This window comes from Furipterus horrens, unplaced genomic scaffold (genome assembly GCF_987537825.1).
Source record: "Furipterus horrens unplaced genomic scaffold, mFurHor1.1.pri manual_scaffold_1, whole genome shotgun sequence".
NCBI lineage: Eukaryota > Metazoa > Chordata > Mammalia > Chiroptera > Furipteridae > Furipterus > Furipterus horrens.
In genome coordinates, this window is record NW_028327171.1 from 70,544,017 (window position 1) to 70,571,971 (window position 27,955).

Below are 27,955 nucleotides of genomic sequence, written 5' to 3' on the forward strand. Positions count from 1 at the left end.
AGTCTTTTTACATCCTTTAAAACCATATGGCTCTTCTCCTATACACTGGACCTCATGGCGGGCTGGTATGGTCCCTCTACATTCTTTCAAACAGTGTGGCCCAGTGCCCCAAATGGCTGCTGCCTTTTTTTTTAACCCTGACCATGGTCTTTGACACAGTCAGTGTGGTGACCAGTCCTGGCCACTCACAGAAAGGCCCTATAAGCTTTTTCATCACCATGCTATGGTCAAAGCCCCTCCCATCTCCTTGGCACCACAGAGCAGCCGTAGCTATTTGCATAACTAAGAAACTAGCTACCAGCCATAGATATGCAAAGATAGCTCTCTCATCTCCCAAATTCTGAGGCTTCTGTCCACTCTCTTACATTATCTCATAAAATTAACATTAAACACTTCAGTAAGAAGCACCTAAATCATTAAACTGTTTCTAGGTATGATTGCAGTAGTCAATTGTGGAAGTAAATAAGCACATAATTAAAAATAAACAAAAATTAAACATCAAATAGTTCGTAAAAAGAGTAAAATTTAAGTTTTGTTTTTAAATAAAATTTCATATAGAAAAATATAGAAGGCAAAATAATAACAGTTGAAAGACAAATTTTAAGGAAATTTATGTCCTACAAAACAAGTCATGAGACTTTATTCCTAAATGTAACTGAAAATAAAGTAATAATGATAGTAATAATAACATTAATAATAAATGATTCTAAACCATATCAGAATATATCTAAAAAACATAATTTTAGAATCAAGTTACTCAAATTCTTTCATTTTAATCTGGTGTAATTCATATCCTAATTGTACAAAATAGAAATAATTTTAATTAAGTAGTTAATGCAAATAGTTTGCATGCCTATGTAGTCCTTGGGAGATGACCAAAAATCCCATCACCGCATGTGACAATTATTTGTTTCTCAATCAAGCACAGAACTACATACTGAGAGTCCTATAATTCAGTGGTTCTAAAACTTTAGGTCACACCAGAATCATGTGAGCTTATTAAAACAGATTACTACAGTCCACTCTAAGAGTTTTTGATGCAGTACATCTGTGGTGTTGGCCTACTGGCTTAGGGACCACAATTTAGAAACAACTTCCTGGTTCAATCATTGTACTCAGGTGCTCTCAACTCATAGCTTTGTGAATAATTTTTGAGATTAAATTAGACTAGCAAATAATATCCTAAATCATTAGGTCAAGGAAATTCTGAAGTAGAAAGTATCATGAATAATTTTCAAGGTAAATATTATTCACATAAGAATTATTTCTTTCATTCCATTTTTTTTATTGTTGTTACTTTACAGTTGTCCCAATTTTACCCCATTGCTCTTCCCCTACCTGCACCTCCCACCACCAGCTCCCACAGTCAATCCCCACCCCGTTGTCCATGTCCATGGATCATTTATACATGTTCTTTGACTAGACCCATCCCCTTCTTTCCCACCTTTATTCTCCTCCCCCCTCGCCTCTGGTCACTGTCAGTCTTTATTCCTATAAAATTTAAAATTTAGAATTTGTGAATGAATAGGGTTGTAAAGCCCAGAAGATGACCAGTGCGATGAAGAACATATTTGGAGATACAAAGAAATCTAAACGCATTAATGTGAGGGAACAAAAATTGATAATTTGAACCTGAAAAGATAACATATACAGGGGTGAGAAAAAGTAGGTTTACAGTTTCACTGTAACTTTCTTTTGAGTTAATAAAGCTACTGTAATAATCATAACCTGCATGTCTTTCCATATGGACAACTGTAAACCTACTCCTGTCCACCCTGTATTAAGGCCATTACTCAATATACTGTTATTAATGTCTATAGACAATATTTTCTAGAATGGTCTCACCAAGAGATTGCTTGGTTAAAATGTATGGGCCACTGATAAAGAAATAAATAAAAACACAAATGCTTTAACCTAAAAAAATTAATATTAAAGTTTTAAAATGTTAACATTAATTCATCTTCCTATCTATGCCTCATTTCACATAATAGGCATTTCTAAGTTCAAGAGTTTGGTACCCCCCGCAAAAAAAAAAAAAAACCAAGAAAAAACCACCTATGTTTATTATTCTAGCTTGAACTTTAAGAACATATAGCCAGCTTGTAAAAATTACTTTATTATAAAATTTTCTAAGACATTTGACGTTTATCAAGTTAAGATAACCTGACACATTTTTAAAGCAAAAAAATTTAGTAGGCATTTTAATATGAGCAGTTTGAACTTCATCATCATCTCTGATAATACAAAAGATTCTATTTATCCATAGACTCAAAATCAGCAGTCAAAACTTAAGTCGAGATATGGAAGAGAAACAATGTGTGACGCATAGTTTCATATGAACTGTAAAAATACATTCAGCACAGGCAATCAAACACTAAGGTCAATGCATCAGGCCCACAAGCTCTGCATTTATCAGAAACCCAACAACCGTTTTTTTCCTAATGTAATAATCCTCATATAAAATTCTTAAATGTCAGCCTCCTTCAAATATTCCCAAACTCTTTAACTCACAGTAAAATTATTCTCTTCATCAGCACTTAGCAATCTCATTCCTATAGAGTTTTTGAGTTTAATATACATTTTCCATATACATAGTTAAGATTGCTCCAACTTACTATGTAGAGCCTTACACTTCTGATTCAAATGCCAACGTGCTGGAGAACATGGCCAGTACTTGGGGCAATCCCTGCCTCTGGCAGGCCTAACCCAGCAATGAGATAAGATCCTTGGTGAATGCAGCAGGCAGAGCTAATAAGGTCAGTACTAGCCCATATGGCATATTCTAGGCACTTTCCACCTGAGTGGATGCTCCTTGTGTCACAACTTTGTTAAATACTTGGAATATCACCTCCTTAAAAGCAAGTAAATGCCCTTCCTTATCATACAATGTTATTTAATTATTTCAAGCTTCATATCATTCAGAGTTTATATAGATTTATAATGCAAAGTTGGCCTGTCGAGATGGAAGTTTGCGGACTTCTCCCATCTCAAGAAAATATCCATTCTATTACCAAGAAGCCATGGGGTCCCGGACTATAAAACTTCCTGTGGCATTGCCCTTACCCAGGGTTATGGAGGGACCACACAGCCTTCGGGGGTGGAGGACAGCAGTTCTTCTGACATATACTCCTATGCTTTTTTCCCTCTTAATAATTCTTCCCCTCAGTGAAGTACTTGTACTTAAGAATCACCCTTCCTTAACTTCGAATGGCAGCTGGTACCGTGGAAGTGATTATTAAGACCACCAGCAGTATTTAGGGAAGATGCTTCAACACACATTAGTTTAGGTTAGCTATAGTTTTCAAGAATAATCCAGACTATGTCAGAGTGCCATAAATTCACAACCAGTGGGATGCTAATATCTCCTTTTGTTAAAGAACAACAGTGCTCTGTCCTGTGGTAATGCAGCTTTCAGGAAATTAGGGAACAAATCAAATAACCTAGAGTTTCACTTACTAAAATGTTCTTAAAGGTATGCAGAAAAGAAAAGGGATCCATGGTCAAAAAAGTGTGGCAAATGTGACTTTTAACTATAATTACACAATGTTTATTATAGGAATAGTATTTATATTATGATACTTTTATGAAAAAGGAAGTACTAAATTAATATATGTAATTGCTTGTGTTTCAGAAAGCATGAAAATGTAATCAAAAAGAAAGAACACAAATTAGTAGTTATCTAGGATTGTAACTTGTTTTATTTCACCATAAAACCAGGTAAACAATTCATAAAATTATAACATTTACTTAGTCAAAAAGGGGTAAAATTTTTTTTAAATTCCATTAAGACAAAACAAATCAAAATGAACCTATGCGATGGTGTTTGGAGGTGGGGTCTTTGGGGGTAATTAGGTAATGAGGGTAGAGCCCTCATGAATGGGACTAGTGGCCTATAAAAGAGACCCCAAAGAAATCCCTGTTCCCTTCCACCATGTGAGAACACAGAGAAAAGATTGTCATCTATGAACCAGAGGGACACCAAATCTGCTGACATCTAGATTTTAGAATTCCCAGACTCCAGAGCTGTAAGAAATATATTTCTGTTGTTTATAAGTCACCCAGTCTACAGTATTCTGTTATAGCAGTCCAAACAGACAAAAACAAAGCATAACTCTATTTGACCATATACTAAGATACTTCCATGATAAAAATAGAAGAACTGTTATTAAGCCTCTGTGCACAAATACTTGTATAAATCTCTATCCTTGTTATCAATTTATCTTATCAGGTAAAGAGTATAAGATTTTAATTAACTTATGGTTCTAAATAAAGGTTAACAAACTACTGTCTGGATAGGCAGTTTGAGTTCATTCCCCATCAGCAACATATAACAATGCTTAACTACTCATATCCTCTTCGACACTGGGAATTATTGTTTTAATAACAAGGCATGTCTGCCTTGCTCAACCAGGGTTCACTAAGAGAATTAAGCCCTAATGCCTTAAGGATCCATTGTATACAACAAATTAACTTCTGTTCAATGCATCTAGCATAGTACTCATTATGTACCATACTTGGGAGAATTAACAAAATCAAATCACTTTCTGTGTTCTGCAGATCAGATGCAGAATCAGCATGAGAAAAGGTGTATGTCATTATTTTCCTAGTGGTAATAGATACCCTTTCCTACACAATATTTTCATTTCTTTCAAAACAGGTTATAATTTTAACTTTTCATTATTCTCTTTAATCCTATTACTACTTGGGAAAGATTTGGTGGTGGGCATTGTATTTTCTTTTAAACTTTTTCATTTATTCCTAGTTTTATTGAAATGCACTTAATAATGTGCTATACTTTATGACCTGATACAGTGGCAATCAATCCAGTTATTTATTTAGCAATCTACTTATTTTTAACAATATAAAGCTTTCAATTATTTCAAAATAGATTTTATGTAAAACACCAGCACAGAAATGATATAAAACATGCAAAAGCAGAGCTGCTCTGTTCAGGTTCCCCCAACCTAGCTGGGCCCCCTCCTCACCTCTTACCTTCCATGTCAGACAGAGTCCATCACTCAGAACTCAGTTCTGTGAAGTGCTGCAATACATGACCTACCTTTGTAGATAGTCCACAGATCCTTGAAAATACGTAATTTCATTTGTTTCAAATTCTCCATTTATTTTTAGTTTACTTGATCCATTACAAGTTAAGAGTACACAAAATTCTATCACAACAATTGTGTCTAAAAAATTATGCAATTTCTAACAAGTCTTGTCATCTCTACTTAGCCCAAAAATAAACAGCATTTGAGACCTAGGAGTAATGGTATTTATCTTTACTATGACTTATATTATTTATCTCTATGCAATTTTACCTGAGTTTGGTCAGGATTTGACCATCCTTCTATTTTACAATCTTTCAGTGATTGGAAAGCAGAGGAAAATTAATGGTTATAGCTGAGAAGAAGTATATTATTTGCTCAGAAAGAACACAAAATATGACATAATAGTAAGGGGGGAAATTAGGAGAAAGGTACTAATGCAATATTGTCAATAATCAGAGGAAGCAACGGTATCGCATGGGCCAAGAAATGCTCTTCAGTTGTATTCTGACTGGCTTATACAATGAACTATATCCCTTGATGTCATCAAACATGTAGAACTGAGTAGTGGGCACTCTGGGCACTCTTAGAGAACAAACTCCAGTTCACTGTTATACACTGTATCACGACTGATTGCAATTTAATCCATTTATAACTTCCCTGGAAGGCATAAATTTTACTTGACTTTAGGAACTCTTCTCCACACGCTAAAACACAATCTTTAACCCTTAAGACGTTCCACCTGAACCAGTCCCTGGTGTGGGGGCAAGGGAGATACCTATAGTAATCAGAAAACAATTATATGGTCTCCTTCATAACCCTATAGCCCCTTATGAAAGTAAAATAGTATTTTCTAACATGGCTAACAATGCAACAGAAATAGACTCATGTGTCCCTAGCCAACTGATTTTCGACAAGGGTGACCAAGATCATTCAAATGGGGAAAAAATAATCAATTTAGCAATTAGTGCTAAGACAACTGGATCTCCATATACAAAAGAATAAATATGAACCCTAACTTCAAAACATATACAGCTGCTTCTCAACTTATAATTGGGTTACATCCTAATAAGCCCACCATAAGCTTAAAATATTGCAAGTCTAAAATGCATTTAATATCCCTAACCTGTTCGATCACCATAGCTTATTCTCACCTCCCTTAAACATGCTCCAAAGAGATATATGAGCCTAAAGTTGGACAAAATCATCTAATACATAGCCATTTGATAAGAAAGTATTGAATATCTTATGTAATTTATTGAATACAAAATGCAATATCCAAAAAATGCTGGTACCCTGTACACTCAGGGCAGCCACTCTTAACCCTGGTGATCAATGCCTGACAAGTAGCTGTGGCTCACTACTGCCAATGTTCAGCATCACAAGAGAGTATCTTACTATATACTGCTAGCTTGGGAGAAGATCAAAATTTAAAATTCAAAATTCAATTTCTATATCAAATGTATATTGCTTTCACACCATCGCAAAGCTGAAAAACCCTAAGTCAAAACATCATAAGTTGGATACTGTAAAAATCTAACTCAAAATGCAATAAAGACTTATTTTAAGAACTAAAACTATAAAAACCTTAGAAAAAAATACAGGGTACAACACTGTGACCTCAGTTCTTAAGTATGACACCACAAGTACAAGTAACAAAAGAAAAAATACATGGAAATTCTTCAAAATTAAAAAAAATTTAGGTGTCAAAGAACACTATCAAGACAGTCAAAAAGCAGTCACGAAATGAGAGGAAATATTTGAAATCCATTTATCTGATAGTGGACTTAAGTCTAGAATATATTTAAAGAGAAAACACAACTCAATAAAAAACAACCAAATTTTTTAAATGAGCCAAGGATCTGATCTACAAAGATGTAGAAATGGCCAATAATCACATGAAAAGATGCTCACCCTCATTAGTTATTAGGAAAATGCAAATCAAAACCAGAATAAGACACCACTTCATTCACTAGGAAGGTAACAGTCAAAACGATAGGTAATAATTGTTGGAGAGGATATAGAGAAATTGGAAACCTCATACACTGCTGTGGGAATGGAACAGTCTGGAACTGCTCAAAAGCTAGTGATAAAATTAGCATCTGACACAACTATTCCCCTCCCTACTGTATACCCAAGAGAAATGAACATATATGTCCATACAAAAAGCTTGTATATAAATGTTCATAGCAGCATTATCCACAATATTCAAAAGTGTAAAACAATACAAATGTCCCATCAACTAATAAATGGATAAACAAAATGTTGCATATCCATACAATTAAATATTATCAGGGCATAAAAGACATGCTAAAAAATGGAACCAATCACAAAAGATCACATATATGAGATTTCATTCATATGACATTATCATATGACATTAACAGGCAAATTACAGAGACAGAAAATAGATAAGTGGTTGACTAGAGTTAGGGGTTGTGATGGAAAGATTATAGGACGATAACTAAAGGGTACAAGGTTGCTTTTAAGGTAATAAAAAATGTTCTAAAATTGATTGCAGTTATAGTTGTACAACCGTTTCTAATATACTAAAAACAAGGGAATTGTACATTTCAAATAGATAAGTTGAATGGTATGTAAATTATATCTCAATAAAGCCTCTTAAAAAATAACATTTTAAAGGTCTAGTAGCATTTATATGTTCATTCTGTTGAGCTTTTGCCGAGATTGGCAATTTTCAACCTTTTTCATCTTACAGCACACATAAACTAATTACTAAAATTCTGTGGGACACCAAAAATATATTATATATTTTTTGCCAATCTGACAAAAAATATGTATAATTTTGATTCATTCATACCAGACAACTGTTGTAGGACTGGCTGTTGTCATTTGTTTATTTGACAATCTAAGGGAAAAGAAGTCTCAGTGCCCTTGACTAAAGAGTCAGGTATCGCATGTTTTTATTAAAAATTTTAGTGGCACACTGGCTGAAAGTCACTGGCCTAGCCTAAAATCAGGCTCCAGCAGAGATATTGTACAGGAAAAGACCACATAAGGAAACATATATAAAAATTTAATGCTGAGAAGATAGCCTAGTCAATAAGTAGAATAAAGGGCCCAGTTGGATGGCTGAAGAGTTCTCTGAAGAGAAAATTATTAAATATTTTAAGGCTTTGCAAAGGAAGAACAAGTTGACCATATCAGAACCTGGGGAAAAACAGACTTAAGCAGAGAAAAAATATATACGTATCTTCTCCTTTTGAAGCCCAGATTAGCCAGATTAGCAGTAAATTTATGAGTGATGACCAACATAAACATACCAAGCTGTCAATGATGTTAGAATTTATCTTGAACTCTGCAAGGGTGCTATAAAGAAAAGAAATCTATCAACTATCATACAATCCACTCCCTTAAGAAAAAAAAAATGGTTTGAACAGAGGCTGTCTCAAAACGAGTGATACAGAAATGGAAAGTTTTATATTGATTTTGATAATAAAAGTCATTACAATAACCAAAAAACAGGATGACTTGGTGGCGTCAAGTCATCAGTTATGGATTGTCCTTATAGCTTGACATTCAATATCAACTTCAATATCTCAAGAATCATATAAAGTAGTACAAATTGCTTTTGATGAGTGAGGAAATAGATCCAAAGAGGGAAAGCAATCAAGCCAAAGTCCCACAGCTGTTCAGTGACAGAGCCAGGATTTGAATCCATGTTAGTCCAAACCCTGCTTCTGCCTGTGTGTGCTCTTACCCTACAGAACATGAATAATGTAGACCCAGTCCAGCACCTATCTACATTAGAAATGTGCATAACAAATGTGTGCACTATCAAGTACAGCAATTCTTTTGGAATCATATGCTTTAGGAAACAAATTTTGCATGTGGATTTGTTCTCTTAATAGAAAAGTTCAACAGTATGTGTTAGCAAGTCTTGAAACTGTTAGGCAGGTCTGTGGCAGTTAAAGAGCTACATAAGTCTGTCAAGTGAAGGACACCCTGGATCACAATGCCCAGACAAATAACCAGTCCTAGCCAAGCAAGTGATAGAGCAGGTACTTCAGGCTGACCTCAGACACTCAGCCTTAACTGTCAACAAGTGTTTTGTTACTGTTCACAGTATGTCCAGCATTAACCTTCCTGTATATAGCCTTATTGAAGATAACCACAAAAGTAAAAGACAGACAGAAAGAGACAGGGAGAGGGGAGTGAGAAGAGGGAGAGAAAGAATAATAAAAATGACTCCTGCTGATTAGTTTCTAATATGTCCAGAGAAGTAAACATACATACTCCTTTCCTTGCAGCAAAAAAAATTCTTGTAATTTACAGAGAAAACTAGAGCCAAACATAAAAGAAATAAAAAATTATATATGTGTTCTCTTTCAAGTTAGTCCACTTCTTTAAATTTTCCTATCTCATAACTCAGAAGTAGAGAATGTAAACCATTTAATTATAGATCTATTGTATTATACATACATAGTGTTACACACACACACACTCAACACTGATGTTTTATAGTTTAGATATAAAATTATCCCAAAACTATAGTCAGCTTTGAGAGACATAAACATGAATTTCAGATGTGCAGAGTAGGAGTTACATGTAATACATGAAATCGGGATGACATTGGGAAGCAGAGCCTTAGTGGAATTAGTACATGTAGAACACTTGTAACTAAACCTTTCAATTTCTGCTTACTAGATATGTGACTTTTAGTAGCTTACATAACTTCTGGAATTTAAATTTCCACGTCTGTAAAATAAAATATAAAAACAAGCTCACTGTTAAGGAACCCTTCCTACCACAGCAAAGAAAAGCTGCAGCTGGACCTCATTCCCCTTAGAGTTCATGGCGCTCCACCATTCTCCAGCTTTGCGTCTAGAGCACAGAACCAAAATGCCTTAATAAATGCAACCTGGCTCTGGCACAGGTTTGCAAGTATGAGTTCCAAAGCCTAAGTCTCAGTTTGCTCATCTGGAAATTGAGGACAGTAACCGTATCTACCTGACTGGGCCATAGGGAAGATCTAGTGAAATAGTCCATAGCAAACTTTTATTGCACAGTAAAAAATGTTCACTACATTTTAGATATTACTATATTTGTATCAATTGCTTCCTTGAAAAGCCCTTTCCTCTTTCTGTGTCATGATAGGACACTTCTCATTTTCCTATTGCTGTTTCTTCTCTTAAGCTTTCACTACTTCTTTCTCATTTGACATCACAAAACGTGAGCTTTTCATGGTTCTGTCTTGAACTTTGTACTAATATTGTCCCAGTGGAGTATAAATAAAATACCGAAACATTTGGTAAGGAGATGAATCCAAATTTCAAAAGAAAGAAATATTTTATCCTGGAGAAACTGAACAGTAGGCTTCACCAGGTACACCTATTTATTCCACAGAAAAATTATGTTATATTTTCAATTTAGGACAACACTACCCATGATGGATCCTAGCAAGAGAGTCCAAGAGGCCACATCTTCAGAAGGTAGCCCAGAAAGGGCATGTTTTAACAAACTAGACAGTAATGTTCATATTCTCCTTTCAAATTTAGGGAAATGCTGGACAAAGGCAAAAATGAGCTTATTAAGAAATATTTATCATGAATGTACTAGATGTCAGGCTGTGCTAAGAGGTCTCACATGCATGATTTCGGCTGACCTCACTTTCTACATGGCAGTGTAGAGAGCAGGTTCTTCCTGCATGGCTGATGATGAAGGTGAGAAACAAAACAGTGTCCCGAAGAAGAGAATGCATCTGTCTGTAACAACAAATTCCCATTTTCTGTATGCCTAACATGACCATGCTAAGACTGATAGTGAATGAATCTTGATCTTCATTGAGAAAAGATTAGCAGCTCTATAATATTGCAATTTTACCTTCGAGGTAATGATGGTATATTTATAAGAGATTCAGTATGTGATTAACTCACCCTGTGACGAGGAGGAAAAAAGAGAACAAATTGGACCATTTTCTATAGAAGCTTTTCATTTAAGAAGGAAATGAAAGTTATGATAGACTTTTGATACAGTTTATTTTGACTTATTATTACGTACAATTAATGTGAGATACTTTTGTGCTAGTCAATATAACCTAGACAACAAAAACAAAAGTTAATTCCTAAGATATAGAGCTATAAAGCATGTATAGTAATATCCCTACTCATATAAGTAGGTCTTAGGAGAAAATAAGCCAGTAAAAAATAAAACCTCTCTTTTGATTTAGTAATTCTTTGAAAAAAGGATGAGTGACAATTTGATTGACAGGAGCCACAGGCCTGATCACAGACTAGAGCTGCAGCAACTGGGATCAGTCCTGTCCCACATCTCTACTCCTCTGGCTTTTTTCAAGCAGGCAAACTGGTCCAAAGACAGTGCAAACAAACCGCAGCATCAGTATCTGTTCAGAACAAGCCCTTCCTCCCCACCAAGGCCCCAAGAGCAGAGAATGCAGGTCAACAGCTGGGGGATATGGTCGAGATTATTAGTTAGCTACACATCCGTCTGTATTCAACTTACTTTTTAAAAGTGTCTTGGGCTAAGAGTACATAATTAAGTGAAACCACAGACTGAGCTTGGAGAACTTTGATTTTCTTGAATTAACCTCCAACCGATTATGTAAAAGTAGAGGTTGCAAATTTGGTCAACACATGCAAACAAAATATATTCTCATTTAAGTTTGCTTTTCTACTTTGATAATTCAGTTCTTCACATGATTTAATTTTTAGAAAAGTACTATCCACTGGACACTATTATAAATGAGAAACAAACCCATCAGGTGATATCCTTAAACACTAGAAAATATAATTCATAATGATTAAGGAGTTATGTTGATGAGGTTTTAGAAGAGTTAAGGAGGCAGGCTCCCCTGTTGTTCTCAGTTTTTGGTTTGGTTTATAATTTTGGTTACTTTCTCCATGAGGAGAAAAGTAAATCATACTTCAATTCAATATACTAAGTTATAAAATCCTTTCAGAAACTTTCTTTATATGTTCACAGTAATAGTTCAATTAAAATGTACATTTTTAGGGCTAAACTTTATACAGAATCCCTATTAAAGGCAAGTCCTGAATACACGTTAAATACAAACTAACTATAAATTTAAGATTTTAAACCAATTTCTAACTTAAAGAAAGGTTAAGCAATCTATTTTAATTAAATATATCTATAGCAACTTAATTCCAAATCCTAAGTTTCTGCAACCCAATTTCTCATGATAAGAATATTACTAAAACTCATCTGCATTGAATGACAACCTTTCATTCCTCTCGGTTCTCTGAATCCATTATCTGTCTCGTGGGAATGAATGCTTTGCTATGACTGATGATGAGTAAGATATATAGGACAAATGATGCATTTTTTCATTTAAAAGACTAAAAAGGAAATTCACTTTAGTCTCCTTGCTGCCTAGTTTCATTAAAATCTAAATACAGCTATTCTAAGAGATTTTTTTCTAGCTCAGTTCAGTATGACAAAAGAAGTCTCATGTATCATTTAAATCAATTATAGATTCTCTGGAAATATAGCTCAAAAATTTCATTTCAACATTTTTAGTTTAAAAAGAAACATACAAAATATCACCAAAATTAATAAGCAATCAAAAATCCCTCAAAAAGTATTAAGAAATATTATATTGTTTTATAATAATTACTAAATTGTATTCTAAGAGTTATTTTGACTTTAGAAAATACTTAGGCAAATATCATCATAAAATTCTTTATTTCCTAAAATATCATTATAAAATAGTATCTTTAATCATTACTTTTTTTATCTGAAAAGTACACAGAAATGGCCATAAATACTTAGAATAACATAAAAATTTCAATTTAACTTTATTACTAGATGAGCTTTAGCAGATCACCTAACCTTATACGAGCTTAGAGATCACCTATATCCACCGCCAGATGAGGTTATCATCCCCCTTTTTCATCTCTGAATTTTCCATCACTTCACTCATCCCAAGAGAGATAAAGCTAAAATGCACCGAAGGCAATACTCACCTGAGTAAGTCTTAGCAGAAAGTAAGCCAGTAAAAGATAAAACCTCTTTGCTAACTTAGTAACTCTTCAAAAATAAAAGGATGAGTGACAAATTGATTGACAGGAGCCACAAGCCTGATCACAGGCTGGAGCTGCAGCAACGGGTATCAACTCTGTCCCCCATCTCTACTCCTCTGGCACAATGTCTGGCACATAGAAGGTGCTCAATAAATACTGCTACCTAAGGGAAGGAAAGTGGGGTGGAATAAAGGAGACACTATTAAATTTAAACTTCAGATCTTCCACATACTTTTCTAACTTACAGGGCCCTAACAAAGTTTTGAAACAAATCCATTTTTACTTTTTAAAAATCACCATGTACCCATACACAACTGTATACTTAGTGAATTAAATTATTATTTGGGGGATATTGCAACATTAACAGAATCAGCCCCTTATTTCAAGATTATATTCTATAACTCCACGGGGGGGGGGGGGGGGAAGCAAGAAAAACTATGATTTTACTTGCCCAGAGTTTAGATGTATTGGTAATCATATATGCATTGTTTAATGATATTTTCTAACTTTGATGAATTGTTATAAAGTTAAATGCTTGCTTCAAGTGTATTAAGATACCCATTTTAATCCTTGCTTGCTTCTGGCAATGGCTGGCTTTTTCTCTTAACTACAGAGCCAGTCACTGGAGCCTCTTTCAGGACTTGAGCTCTAACAATGCGCCAGTCACCAACATTTCCTCCATTTTTATTATCTATACTCAAAGGGCGAACACCTTCCAGCTGTGGTTGTTCCCTTAACATTCACCAGCCTTCTGTAAAGCCCTTCATTATACTCTCTCCAGTGAAACCTCTGAGCATGCCATCGGTGTCCTGCTGCCCCCTGACCAACACAGAGGCTAAAGAAAATCTCTTCAACAGAAGCCAAGTCTGTAAATCACTGCCACTTGAAGATGACACACTAATTAATTGGAGACAAGCATACCTATCAGTGAGCTGAGATAGCAAGAATAAAGCAAGTTAGAACAGCCCAGCTCAAAAACAAACAACAAATTCCTATCCAGTGCCCAGAGCTGTCAATCTACATATGCATGGTTCATTCACCTTGGTCTCGTCATTTAAATATTTCCCCCCCATATCGAGATAAACATGTTTGAACAGACAGACACATACTTACATCCATAAAGCAATGTCTAAATTAAATCTGCTCAGTATATCTGTCTCATCTTGGTAAGTGTATCAGATACATTTATCATAATAAAGACATAATTCACCTATATTTTAATAAGTAATTTTTAATTACATGATCACGGTTACAAAATGATAACCTTTTAAAAACATCTTCCAAAATCTTCCCTTATTATTTTTATAAGAACAATGTAAGCACTAAGTATTTGGTGATGTTTTCATACATTAAAGAAATATTGTTTATTACAGTTCTTACAATATAGTAAGTAGTGTTCATTACAGAGTCCACTAGGAAACTAGAATTAGAGATATTTATCAAAAGTCCAGCAGCATGACCCTGTGCCACTATATTAGACTACCATGCTACCATAACCAAATACCACAGACTGGGTGACCTAAACAACAGACATTTATTTCTCACAGTTCTGGAGGCTGGGAAGCCCAGCATCAAGGTGCCAGAAAATGCAGCTCCTGACTTGCAGGCTGAGCTTCTTGCTGTATCCATGGGAGAGGCAGAAGCAGAGCACAGGCAGAGACGAAGCTCAGTGCTCTGTCCTTTCTTCCCCTTCCTTTAAGGACATTAATCACATCACAGGTTCCCCATAACTGTAACTAATCCTAATTACCTCCCACAGACCTCACCTCCAAATATAGTCACATTGGGGGTTAGAGCTCCAACATACGAATTTGGAGCACAGCACAAACATTCAGTCTTTAACAGCCACCAAAAAGAAACTCCAGCATTGTGTTTAAATTGAACCTTCTACAGAAAACCTTTACTCAAACACTAAAATATTCTAAGCTTCTCAATGCTTTCTCCATTCTGCCATTTTCTTCCCAGTGAAACTCTTCCCAGAGAACTTTTTCATGGGGTCTTCTCTACTTTCCTAATCATTTGGTCTCTTCCTAATTATTCATTCTCTCTGACTGTTGCAGAACCTGACTACTTCTCTTTCCACTTTACTCTCCCCTGAGCTCGAACCACTAGTTTCTGTAGTCCACGTCTTCCTCGCTCTTGGTTCACTTCCTCATTTTGCTGGCATCCATACATAACCTCCAAAGAAAGAATTCTTTCAAGATAAACTTTCCACATCCCTACTTATCTGAAAATGTCACAACCTTAACTGGACACCTGAAAAGATAAACTGGCCAGAGAGTAAGAACCAAATTTCTCCCACCCCAGAAATCTGACATAATTAAATTACTCATTGTTCTCTTCCTTCTGCTATAAGTGATGAACCCATCTGATTCTTTCCTAGGAGCTATACATTTTCCTTTCCTTCCAGAAGATTCTGCTAAATGAGGAAAATACAGGTCACTGGCAGAAGCTGCACACCACCTGCTATGTACTAGGAAAAGCAAACATGGCTGTGACTTTCCTTGGGAAGATGAGGTAGGAGAGATGAAAATGAAAGATAAATGATACCACAGCAGCCACCAGCATCTATGATATTCTTCAGAGAAGAGGAAAATGCATCATTAAACTCCGCCCCTAGAGACTGTGATGCAGGAGGACCTGAGGATATGTTTATTGATTTGAGAGAGAGGAAGGGGGAGAAAGAGGAAAGAGAGAGAGAGAGAGGAGGGGGGAGGGAGACAGGAACATCCATCGATGTGAGAAAAAAACACTGATTGGTTGCCTCCCATCTGCGCTCTGACCAGAGATGGAAACTACAACCTAGGTTTGTATCACTACCAGGACTGAACCCGCAACATTTTGGTATCCGGGACAATGCTCAAACCATCTGAAGCACCTGGCAAGGGCAGGAGGTTTTTCTTATTTACCTGGAATCTTCATTTTATCAACACCCAGGTTACTCTGCTTCAAGTGACGTATGGACCACACACCAGGAAAAATTGTTTTAAGACTTAACAAAATATGATGAATATGAAATTGCTCTTGAGTAGAGAGAATATCAAAAACCCTGTTTAAAGTAAAGCATAACTAATTTGCTCTAATGTAGGAAAAGAATATAAAAGTATCTCTCACTGCTGAGTTTTCTAGAATTTTGAATAAAAAAAATTAAGGTCTGTAATACATATCTCTTTACTGTAAAAGCACTTAAAAATACACAAAGCTGGTAAACCTAACTTTAGAAAAACACTGAAAATGCTTTAAAAGGAGCAGAACCACAGAGGCCAACCATCCCAGGAGTGCTTTTAAAATGCAATATGAAGGGTGACCCAGCAGGCCAAACAGAAGGGAAATACCACTCCAATGATGAGAGGCCTGAGTAGAAACCACACTGACTATTTCAGATAGATGGACTTAATACAGGGAATTGGTTACACAGATAATAGAACTGAGAATTCAAATAAAGGACTATTAAGTAACCCAGGAATTAGCAATAACAGAAATCAACCAATACCCCTTAGGGAGACACAGTGTTACTGGAACCTAGAAGCTGGAAACAAGGCAAGCCTTCTTGAGAAGCTAAGCTCACAGAGATAAAAGCAACAAGAACTATAACACGTACCTGCTGTAGAGGACACATCAACCTCCCTTGAGACAGAATGATGCACAAGAATGTAGTGGAGAATTCCCTGGCTTCTCCCTCCTCCCACCCTCAAGTCTTCCACTAGTGTCTCCCACTAAACCAATTCAACAGAAGCAGAGGCCAAGGGAGCTTGGGAAATATAGTGTAGAGAAGAGCAGAAAAGGGTGGGTGAAAGATCTCAGGGCAAATAAGCAAATGACCAGCACAGCAAAATATTCAAATTTGGTAAAAGCATAGATAACCAAGGCAACCCAAGAAAATTAAAAGCATATGTTCACATAAAATCTTTTACACAAATGTTCACAGAAGCATTATTCACAATAGGGAAAAAGTGGAAACAATCCAAATGTCCACCTGCTGAGGAATGGATAAACGAAATGTGATATAGCTACACAGTAAAACATTATTCAGTCATAACAAATGACGGTTTGTTACATGCTATAAAATGAATGAACCTTGAAAACATTATAGGTGACAGAAACTTGAAACAAAAGCCTACATGTTATATGATTCCATTTATATAAAATATCCAGAATAGAGAAATCCGTGGAAAAGGAAATAGATTAATGGTTGTCAAGGAATGGAGGGAGAGAAGAATTGGGACTACCTGCTAATAGGTATGAGGTTTCTCTGTGAAGCTATGGAAAGGCTCTGGAATAGACAGTGGTGATGGTTACACAACCTAGTAAATATCTAAAAACCACTGAAGGGTACATTTTGAAATGGTGAATTTTACGTTATATAAATTATATCTGAACTTTTAAAATGTTAAAATAAAAAATAAAAGAAGTAAGAAGTGGGAATATATAATAAGCCTTCAAGATTTAAATCAAAAGTCATTTAGTATTCACAGTTATGGGCAGAGACACTGCACACTGGTATCACTACTGAAGGTCACTGATACTCACTGAGAAAATGTGGTATTATGTTCAGGTTCCTACTCTCTAAATAATACATTTGAGGTACTTCTGCCAATGATTTACAAGCAACTAAGATGGCTAAGTCATTCTTTCAGTAACCCATCAAAAGAGATGGGTGTCTGGCAGTCAAAATCAAAATTAATACATTCACAGTTTCACATAAGGAATTGCCAAGCAACAACAAAGCAAAGTCTTCCTATTTTTTTTTAAATCTATTCAAGCTTAAATATACATTCCGATTTTTCTAGTAACAGAACAGTTGGACAAGGAATGAAAATGTAAAGAATACAAGCTGGTAATAGGGTAAAGAACAAAAGAATGTGAGGGGAGGTGCAGATTCAAAGATGTACAATAAACCAGACAAAGCTTCGAAACTAATCAATGAATTCCTGTTGATGTACTTGAAATACTGTCTGGATAAGCAAAACAGTGTTATATACCCTTTAAGAATTTACTGCATTTTTGCAACCTCCACAATGCAAAATGATACTCAATTATATTATCTGTGGCATAAGAAAATAGCAACAAATTAAATTGGAGTTGCTTTAAACGTCTATCATAAGTGACAGCTTCTTAGAATAATACAATTTGAACATAAAATGAATAGTTTAGTTGTGATCAAGAGACAGAGAATGTTAATATATGTTATAATCAATTACACTTGGGGCTAGAAGTGACTATTATAAAATAGAACACTTCTCTAAGAAAACACCTAACTTGATAAGAGAATAATATGAATAATGTACTGTCTTTGTGTAAGTAAATGGTGAACTTAATAAAGTCACTTTAATGAATAAAATTATAAAAATTTCACAACACAATTGCTGAAGAATAACCATAAACTTTACAGACATGTAAAATTACAAGTGAAACACCAAAACTGAAACCTAACAAAAGGTATTTTATTATCCAAACAGCAAAAATTTTAAACAAGATATTTATGAAAAAGTAACACAAGACTAGAAAATTATTATTTATGTCACACAGTTCAAAATCTACTTTCTAGCATTAAGGTCTGTAACAGAAATCTAAAAATCCCAGGAGGTAAGAATGCTTCCATATAAAAATAATCCCATTAGGAATTATAACAAAGCTCTCTGATCCAGCACAAGTGGGGCCAGAAGCTGGTACATATATTGAAAATATTGGTTAAAGAAGACAACAATAAAACAAATATAAATATATATACACACAAACAGTAAAATTTTTGTTTTAACTTAAAACAAATATATTCACCCATCTTCCAATTTAAGATTAAAGCCATTTCTTAAGGTTTTTTTCCATCTGATTAAAGTTTTGTATCATCTTTCTGTATGAACCTACAACTACAAACAACATTTATGATTTCTTTTGAATTAAAATAGAATTAAAGCTAAAGGGTACATGCAAAGCAAACTGCAAGTGAAATTATTAGATTTTTATAGTTTACTGTGCATATTTAATGTAAAATAATTTTCCAACTTGTCCATACTGAGATTTTCCCAATACTTAATATTTTTTTGCTATCCCACTCATAGTTTATCACTTTATATAATAGTATTTTACAAATTTATAAAGAAGAGCATCAGCATTCACAGGACTGGAGGAGGCAGGAAACTAGCACACTATAAACACACGATGTAACATAAAGTCAGTAAGTAGATGTTGGCCATGTAAAACTCCACTGTATATCTACTACACTGAAAAAAAATTTTTTTTAAATCAACAAAAACAGATACAAGGGGTGAGAGAAGCAACATCAGGTTGGAAAGCTAGAGAAAGTCCTAAGAACTTGCTACAAAACAAGTATTGGCTGATTAGTTACTTTAACTTGACACATCAAAGGGTCCACTTCTCAGCATCAGTGCTGGTTCAGGGAACAGTCCTGAAGCTTTCTAATACCCTTACCTTGTAGTCTGTAGCCCCTTTGCCAAAACAAACAATATCAAGAATTACCAACCACCCTAGAAATTTGCTTTGTAGTAACAGTAACATCATTATCACCAATAAGCAAAATGAAGGGAAGCCATATAACAAAAGTGCACTCAGATGACCCACAGAGTGTTGAAAATGTCAAAGACTCCTTCAAGTTCCATTTAAATGCAGAGGTCAATGGAGGTCCTTCTCAACAATATAAGTAGGAAGCACCATACTACCTAACCAATTCTCCTCTGCTCCCCTCCCCGCTCCCGCAAAAAAAAAAAAAAAAAAAAAAAAAGATTGTAAGATATCTAGAATATAAAAAATATGGAAAGCTTACACATTATATTATAAAGATGTGTTATTTGCCAGAAGGGTGGTTTATATTATTCCCAGTTTTTCATGAGCTTCCATAAAGGGGATTCTGTTACCATACCTCATTGACATAAGGCTTGGGCAAATTATTTGGTTAATGAAATGGAAGTGCAAATCATATTTGACACTTCTAAGTTGAAGCTTTTAGATCCACAACAAACCTGCCATTGCCGTTTCTCTCCATCACATGATCTGCTGTGATAGACAGGGGCTGCTCCACTACTCTTAACCCTGGAAAGAACTTGACACTGGGGACAGAGCCACAGCTGATAACGTAGCAAACATAAACAAGAAATAAGCTTTTATTGTTCTAAGCCATTAACTTCTGGAGTTTTCTGTAACATGCTAACAAGTTGACTAATACAGCCACCACAGATTCAGCTGAAGAGAATACAAAGGAGGTTGCTATCAGAACTATACCCTTCAAACCACAAAAGGACTTTTAAACCAATAAATATTACTAATATTTAGATTACTGTTTCTCAATCTATGATGATGGACCACTTACCTTTTTAAACAAATTCAAGTCTATCATAAGCCAATATTTATGTAAATTTTAATAAAATGAAGTATTTTTAAAAATCCAAGTAAAACAATACTTTCAAAATTTTGGCCTCAATTTTTGTATTATCATTCAACAAAAATAAAGTTACTGTGTCAAAATCCTTATTCCCAGTTACTGCAATATGTCATTGCAAATCATTTGCAGTACACAGAACCACAATGGTCCACAGAGCACACTGAGTAACACTGTTTCAGAGCGTGGGGAAGTAAGAAAAATAAAAGCTTTTGTGATGATGTAATATGATGACATAAACTTTTTGGCAGTTGTAATAACTGTAAACTAACTTATTGAAAAATTTCATCAGAATAAACATAAAATTCTCATTAGTGTCTTTACAACTCTACAAAAATACCTGTGGTTACTTTTTCTATACAGCATAAACATCAGGGCATTCCTCCTTCCCCATTTTTTTTTTCAGTCTTTCAATGATAGATATTTAGGTGATTTGAAACATGCGGTAGCTCCCAAACTTGGTAATTTTAAATAAAATAATTTCAGTTATAGCAGAATAGGAAACCAATTATTTTATACTGATGCATGTAGTTTACGGCCTTTCACGGTACTTACCATCATCTCACTACTCGAAAACAGCTAGTTGTCAGCATTATTTAGCAACCTGCAATAAACATAATTCACTTCTACAACTCATATTTTAAATCAAATTTAATTTTCTAAGCAATGATTTTTTGCTATATTAAAGATAATTCAAAGTTTTAGAAATTCATCTTGAACCTTTTATGTACTTTCTGACTTGCCCAGAAATACTTCTTGGGTGGTATGGTCCCAGTCTTTACGAAATGTATCTATACATACACTGTCCTTCTGAGTTGCTGCAGCAACTGATAGCTGATTAAAAAGCTAGTTGTTCTTGTTATTTTTCATGAAAAAAAAAGAAATGATTGTTTCATATTCTCTCAAATGAAGAAAAAATCTGTGCAATATATTTAAAGTAAAGCTGCTTTCCAAGTTTTAACAATGTATATGGCAAAAGTTAGATCCATCTCAGTCTGGGCTTTTCAGAGACAAAAATCATTTGACTTTTGCGAAGCTCAACAGCCTTTTGAAATTAATAGTAATTTTTAAAATAAGAAATAAAAAGACCTTTGAAAATTTGAGTATTTTTTAAAATTTTACAATAAACATTTCTGTAGCACTGAATTTTCACATTCACAATCCAGTTAGTATCTAAAGCAACCCAGTTAGGCAGGTAATATCACATTTTCCTCCACTGAGCCAGATGAAGAACTGTGTTTAGAGAGCTCTACTCTGGTTTCAAACTCTGAAGACCATCCTTTTTTTTTTTTTTAACATACCAATTCATGCAATTTCATTCTTGAAGATGATATATATTTGACTTCTCTAAGTAGGTGTACTTAAAATATTCTCATGTCAGTTAGGAAAAAAAACAAAACAAAACAAAATGCCAGAACAATAAACCTCTACCAGCAAAAGAATATTATGAGTAAGCCCCAAGAAAAAAAATGTATAGTGCAGTCATTTTCTAAAATAATTAGAAAAAGAGAAAGACATCACAACAATATGCTAAAGCATTTTTATTATAGGCATAATTTTCTATAATAAAAAATGTGTCTAGATATTCTTTAATTTTAGTTTCTTTTGAAAAACTGTCACAAATAAATAGCTAATCATTTAGAATTTAGGTAAAATCTGAATTAATAAAATTTCCTTTTTCAGGTACATATAAGCAACAGTCAATTTATCTACTGGAAGAAAATAAAAGATTTGTTTGCTGGTGTTGGAGTGGGGGTGTTGAGTAAGAGGTAGGTAGAAAAGCAATGCTTTGAATTATATACACACTGCCATGATAAAAATATAAGTAAAATTATGTTGCTTTTTAAATCTCTGCCAACAGATAAAGAAGAAATATTTTTTTTCAGGTGACATTTCAAGTACGTATACCAATGTTAAGCTTACATTTGCCTTTTCTTAAAATATGTACTGTAATTTATAAGCCAGTTGACATGTATTTTGTTTTCCTTTGGTTTAGCACAAATTTATAAATTATAACATTATAAGACTTAACAATAAAATTACCAATCACATTTTTTATCATGACAAGACTAGGCAAAAAATATATATATATATTTTTTCCTTGCTCAACTCTTCTTGGGAAAAATAATTGGGGGTGGGTGTATTTTTTGTTTTTTTTTAAATTTCTTATTTACTTCTTTTTTATTTATTTTTATTGATGACATTATTGCAGATGTCCCCATCCCCCCAACCCCCATCTGCCTCTACCCAAACCTATCCCGCTTTCCATCTGGCTTGGCCCCACACTGTTGTCTGTGTCCATGGGTCATGCATATATGTTGTTTGGCTAATCCCTCACCTTCTTTCAGCCAGCCCTCTCCTCCCACCTCCCCACTGACAGCTGTCAGTCTGTTCTATGCCTCTGTTTCTATTTTGCTTATCTATTTATTTTGCTTATTAGATTCCACATATAAGTGAGATCATATGGTATTTGTCTTCCTCTGATTAATGAGTGGATAAAAAGAAAGATTTTACGTAATTAAGAGAAAAACAAAATACAGAACCCATTCATTGTGATTTGAAAAAAGGAATAGTTAGTTCAATTATATAAGGTTATGTTATCACCACCATCAAAGTTCTATGCTCTATATGATCATTAAGTAAATATTGTGGTGTATATTTTTTCAAAAGAAATATTCTTTTAAATGTATTATGAACCCAAAATTTGGGTTCTGCTCTCAATTTTCAAGTTTTTTTCAAAGTGTCAAAGCTTTTAGTGAGAAAAAGTTGAGATCCCATATGTAAAGAGATCCTAAGACCCAGTAACTTTGGGCAGGAAAATAGAGGGACATTTAAATTTTCCCAGTACCCTGACTGTTCTTAACTATTTTCCCAATTTCATTAATCTTAAGTCTTTCCAATTCCTCCAGTAAAAATAAAGAACCATCGATTAAACCATAATTGACTAAAAATAACTGACTGAATGCTATCTCAAGGATATGGAGAGATTTTAAATTATGTGATACACCTTCACAAAGGCTAGGGTTTTTAAAAATCAAATTAAATTTTAGAAAAGGAATGTTAACAGAGAACATTTTTACATTAAAATGGGGATGAGGTAATTTTTAGTTTTTATTTACAAAAGATCTTTGAAACTATTATTCTTTTACTATTTAAGCATTAAATCCTAAATAATTTTTATATGCAGTTCTCCAAATGTATGTATGGCCCAACTAAATTTATAGGGCACAGCTTTTCATGAATGAGTATTAGTCATTATGATAACAAATCTAGTTTTCCTATAGTTCCTTTCTCATATTTTAAAATTTTTAAAACCTACTTAGAGGGTTTAGACATAAATATAAAGGAGGGGGTACCTAATGCAACTACTAAATTTTAACTGAGGTTCTTTTAGTAGTTTTGGTATCTTTACGTAAAAAATTAACTTGAACATTTTTAATCAACACTTTTCAATCTTATAATCATAACAATAATAAAATGGAATGTTAAAATGTGCCTTGACTATAGGTTGATGTTTAAACTGTCTGTTAACAAAAAAACTAGTAATCAAGGTAGGTGCATAGAGAAGATGGGTAAATAACAATGTGTGTAAGAAAATATTAATATCAATTTAAATGAAAAGTCTCCTATTCTCAAAATACATTTCATAATTATCACCAGGTCAAGCTAATATGAATCAGCAGATCACATGATCTTTCTCAAATTTCTCAATGAACTTTTCATTAACTCTCAAAAAACATAGGGAGGAAGATGCCCTGGCTGGTGTGGCTCAGTTGGTTCAAGCATCATCCAGTAAACCAAAAGGTCATGGGTTCGTTCGATTCCTGGTCAGGGCACATGCTTGGGTTGCAGGTTTGGTCCCCAGTCCAGGCCCATGGAAGAGGCAGTCAATCGATGTTTCTCTCTCTCTCTCTCTCTCTCTCCCTCCCTTCCCCTCTCTCTAGAATCGATTAAAAAGAAAAAGAAAAAGAAAGAAAGAAACACAGGGAGCTGAAATCATCTAATTTGGGAGACTGCATGGAGAATTATTTTAAGTTCTTAGACCTGTGCTTTCCAATAAGGGAGCCACTAGACACTGGTGGCTAGTGAGCACTTGAAATAAGGTTAGTGAAACAGAGAAACTAAATTTTTAATTTTATTTAATTACTTTATTAAATTTTAAATTATTGCTCAAATTAGTGACTAAAAATTTTCATTATGTTTGCAAAAACTTCAGTATGTACTTATAAACTAAAAACCTACCTGAATCTAATTATAGTTCAAGAATTCCCAATGAAAAAATATCAGCTTTACAAGATACAGCACAAAAGAATAAAAATACTGCTCACAAATTTTATATTGATTATATGTTAAAATATTTTGATATACTGAAGCAAAGAGAATCCAACATTATTAAATTTATTTAACTATTCTCCTTTTACTTTTTTAACAATATCTATAAAATCAAAACTTTTTAAAGTCAGGTTCTTTAGGGTATAACTTACAAGCAATAAAACTCACTCTTTTACATATATGGTTCTATATACAGTCATGTAGCCACCACCATAATCAGGACATAATACATTTATATCACCCCCAAAATTCTCTTATGCTCCTCTGTCACGGATTCATACCTCCTACCTGCAAACCATGACACCTCTGTTTTCTGCTCCTATAGCTTTGCTGTTTTCAGAATGTCACATAAATGGAATAATATAGTATGTAGACTTTTGAGTCTGGTAAAATCAAATTTTAAATACTACCCCACTCTATGCTACTAATGGATTATTACCACTCTGATGTTTTCTTTGCTTGTATTATTCCATTTTCAAAACTGAGCTTTCTTCCTTGTTACTATTATAGTAATGCATTCATACTTCTAGAATAAAAAAAGCAGATTGCATTATAGTTATTTATATATAGGTCCTTCCTCTACTAGTTTGCAAGCCAGAAGCCCAACCTCTAGAACTACTGTACTTTCCACAGAGTTAACTGTCTAGTAGTGATAACAAAACTGAGTATTTCCCTTTGTGTTATAAAAAAGAAGAAAGGAAAAATAAATGAAGTGATGAAGAAGTTTACCACCTAGATTAGATGTCCATTTTTATTGAAGTCTCATAGAAAGATATTAGAGAATACGGGATCCAAGAACTACAATGCCAAGTAACCAGGTACAAATGTCAGTGGAGATTTAACTTACACCAACATTTTTACCCAGATTGCTATTGGTTTTTTCAGAGCTTGCTAACATAGTTGAGTCAATTTAGAGTAGTCTGTCTAACACTGTTTTTCTCATAAACTCTTATTTCTTGTACATGATTTTACAGAACATAAAGTTTTTCAGGAACATATATATGACAGCAGAAACACCTGTACCACATGAAGGTAAAGACAATAAATTCGATGGCTCTATCTAAAAAGTGGAATTTTTGTAGTAATCATTTATCTTCATATAATCAAATATATGAAATATAATGTCTATGTTTCAAACAGATTAATAAAATATTAATACTTACTGAAGTCTCCAGTAAGAAAAACTCCTTCTGCTCCAGGAGCCCATTCTTTGCAGTATAAACTACCATCGGCACATCTGTGGATCCCAAATGATTCATAACCTCTGGAAAACTTATCGATACCACCTTCATTCTCTCCAATGTTGTTCAAAGTCTGGTTAAACCGCTTATACCTTAGAAAAGTGCAAAAGCAGAAAATTACAAAATTAAATTCTCTTCTGGAGAAGCAACTGTAATTAAATAACTGCTTTACTCTTATTCTGAAAAAGAATAAAGAAAAAAAGATATCATAAAAAGGACTAATGTGAATAATTTCATTTATTGGTAGAAGTTACCTGGTCAGTAAAATCATTCTTATCTTAAACAAATATTACTAAGTCCACTAACATTTCTTTGACAATTTCAAGCACTTTAATATGAGAGAAAATACAATATTTATTTTATTCCATGAAATTTTAAAATCAGCATTATAGCATTTTATATTTCAAGATAGTATAACAAAGGAGCGTCCTTTATCTCCTCTAACCCTAATAAAATGAAAGAAAAATAGTAAAAAACCAGCAAGAAAAATAAAATTACCCTACAGCAGGTCTAGCACACTTTTACTGTTAAGGAGCAAACAATAAATATTTCACACTTTCCCAGTTATGTGGTGGTCTTTGTCAGCAACTCAATTGTGTATCTGAAGCAGGAAAGTGGCCAAAGGCAATATGTAAGTGAATAGGTGTAGTTGTTTTCTAATGACTATTTATTGGCTTAGTCCTTTCTTTAGCAATTAAGCATGGAAAGAACATGGATCATGTCAAACTACAAAGGCTAGGGGTATGTCTATATTCAGGACTGGTAAAAAAACACACAAAAAAACCACCTATTGATTGCTGTTTTCACTAAACCCCCTGCCCCCAAATCTGGGGAGAAGCAAACTAGAACAAAACCTGCAACTTGTAAAACTAGAGAAGTGAAGCATGTGCAGTTGCTCTCTGTTAGAAGTGAAGGTTCCAGAACTATACAATAAATTAAGCAATGCCAATAAGCTTTTCCCTGCACTTCTCCATAACCTGATTGGTAAACAATAAAAGTCCCAAAACGATGAAATTAATCCATATATCGCATATGCAGGGAATATATAAAATTTGAGAAGCTGACTAATGAAGAACACCTGAGCCAACCAACGAAAGGAGTTTTCCACAAATCTTTTACACTATACTTCAAATTAACTAAAAATAAATTCCATGAAAATAAGAGTTGAGATATTAAATGACAAAATAGAATGAGAAGTAAAATTGGACTACAAACCTAATGAAACAAAAGGAGGAACAAGATATGTCTTTGGGAAATAATTAATGAATTATAATTGACAAAGAACAAGGTGCACATCTAACAAAAATAGCATGTTATCAGTTAAGTGAATAAGTTGAAAATTGATATATAGGTAATTAAATGAAGAAGAAAAAGACAAAGAAATTGAAAATATTAAAAGAAGCAAAGAGCAATGCAAAAATTTACAAAAAAACAAAAAGCAAATAAGGATATAAAGACAGCTGGTGAATCTTAAGAACTAAATTAAATAAAATAGATATAAAAGACATAAAACTGGAAAATGTGTTCATAAGTAAAGAATTGTCTGCATAAAAAGAGAGCACCGTGTTAGCAAAAAAATGGAAAACAAATACACAAGTGAACATCTCCCAGTTTAAGCTATTTCAATTCAAAGGATAAAGAAATAATTCCATAGACAACTAGGTACAAAAAAGTGAGGAGAAGAGGGCATTTTTTCCCCCAAAGGAACATTATATTAAAGACCAAAAACTGACTCAATTCTGAGAATAAAAGTAGTAATATAAAAATATTATATGAGACAAATTCCTACTCCAATATAAAAAAGTTATTTAAACATTGTTAAATTTAAAATAATTTTAAGTCAATAATACTAATGAACCATTCTTGAAGGGAAAAAAAACCTACTTTCCACTAAAAAAACAAACACTCTCTCCTCCCCCCCCC

The 27,955-nt window shown here is 34.0% G+C and overlaps 1 protein-coding gene across 1 annotated transcript in view; it reads right to left on the reverse strand.

Annotated features, from left to right (window-relative positions):
• The window catches only part of GBE1 (1,4-alpha-glucan branching enzyme 1), a 267,728-nt gene that overhangs the window by 188,448 nt on the left and 51,325 nt on the right, over positions 1-27,955 (reverse strand). The window contains exon 2 of the mRNA XM_090275929.1: positions 25,955-26,124. Coding sequence (XP_090132055.1) covers positions 25,955-26,124 — 170 coding nt within the window. The remainder of the gene's footprint in view (positions 1-25,954; positions 26,125-27,955) is intronic.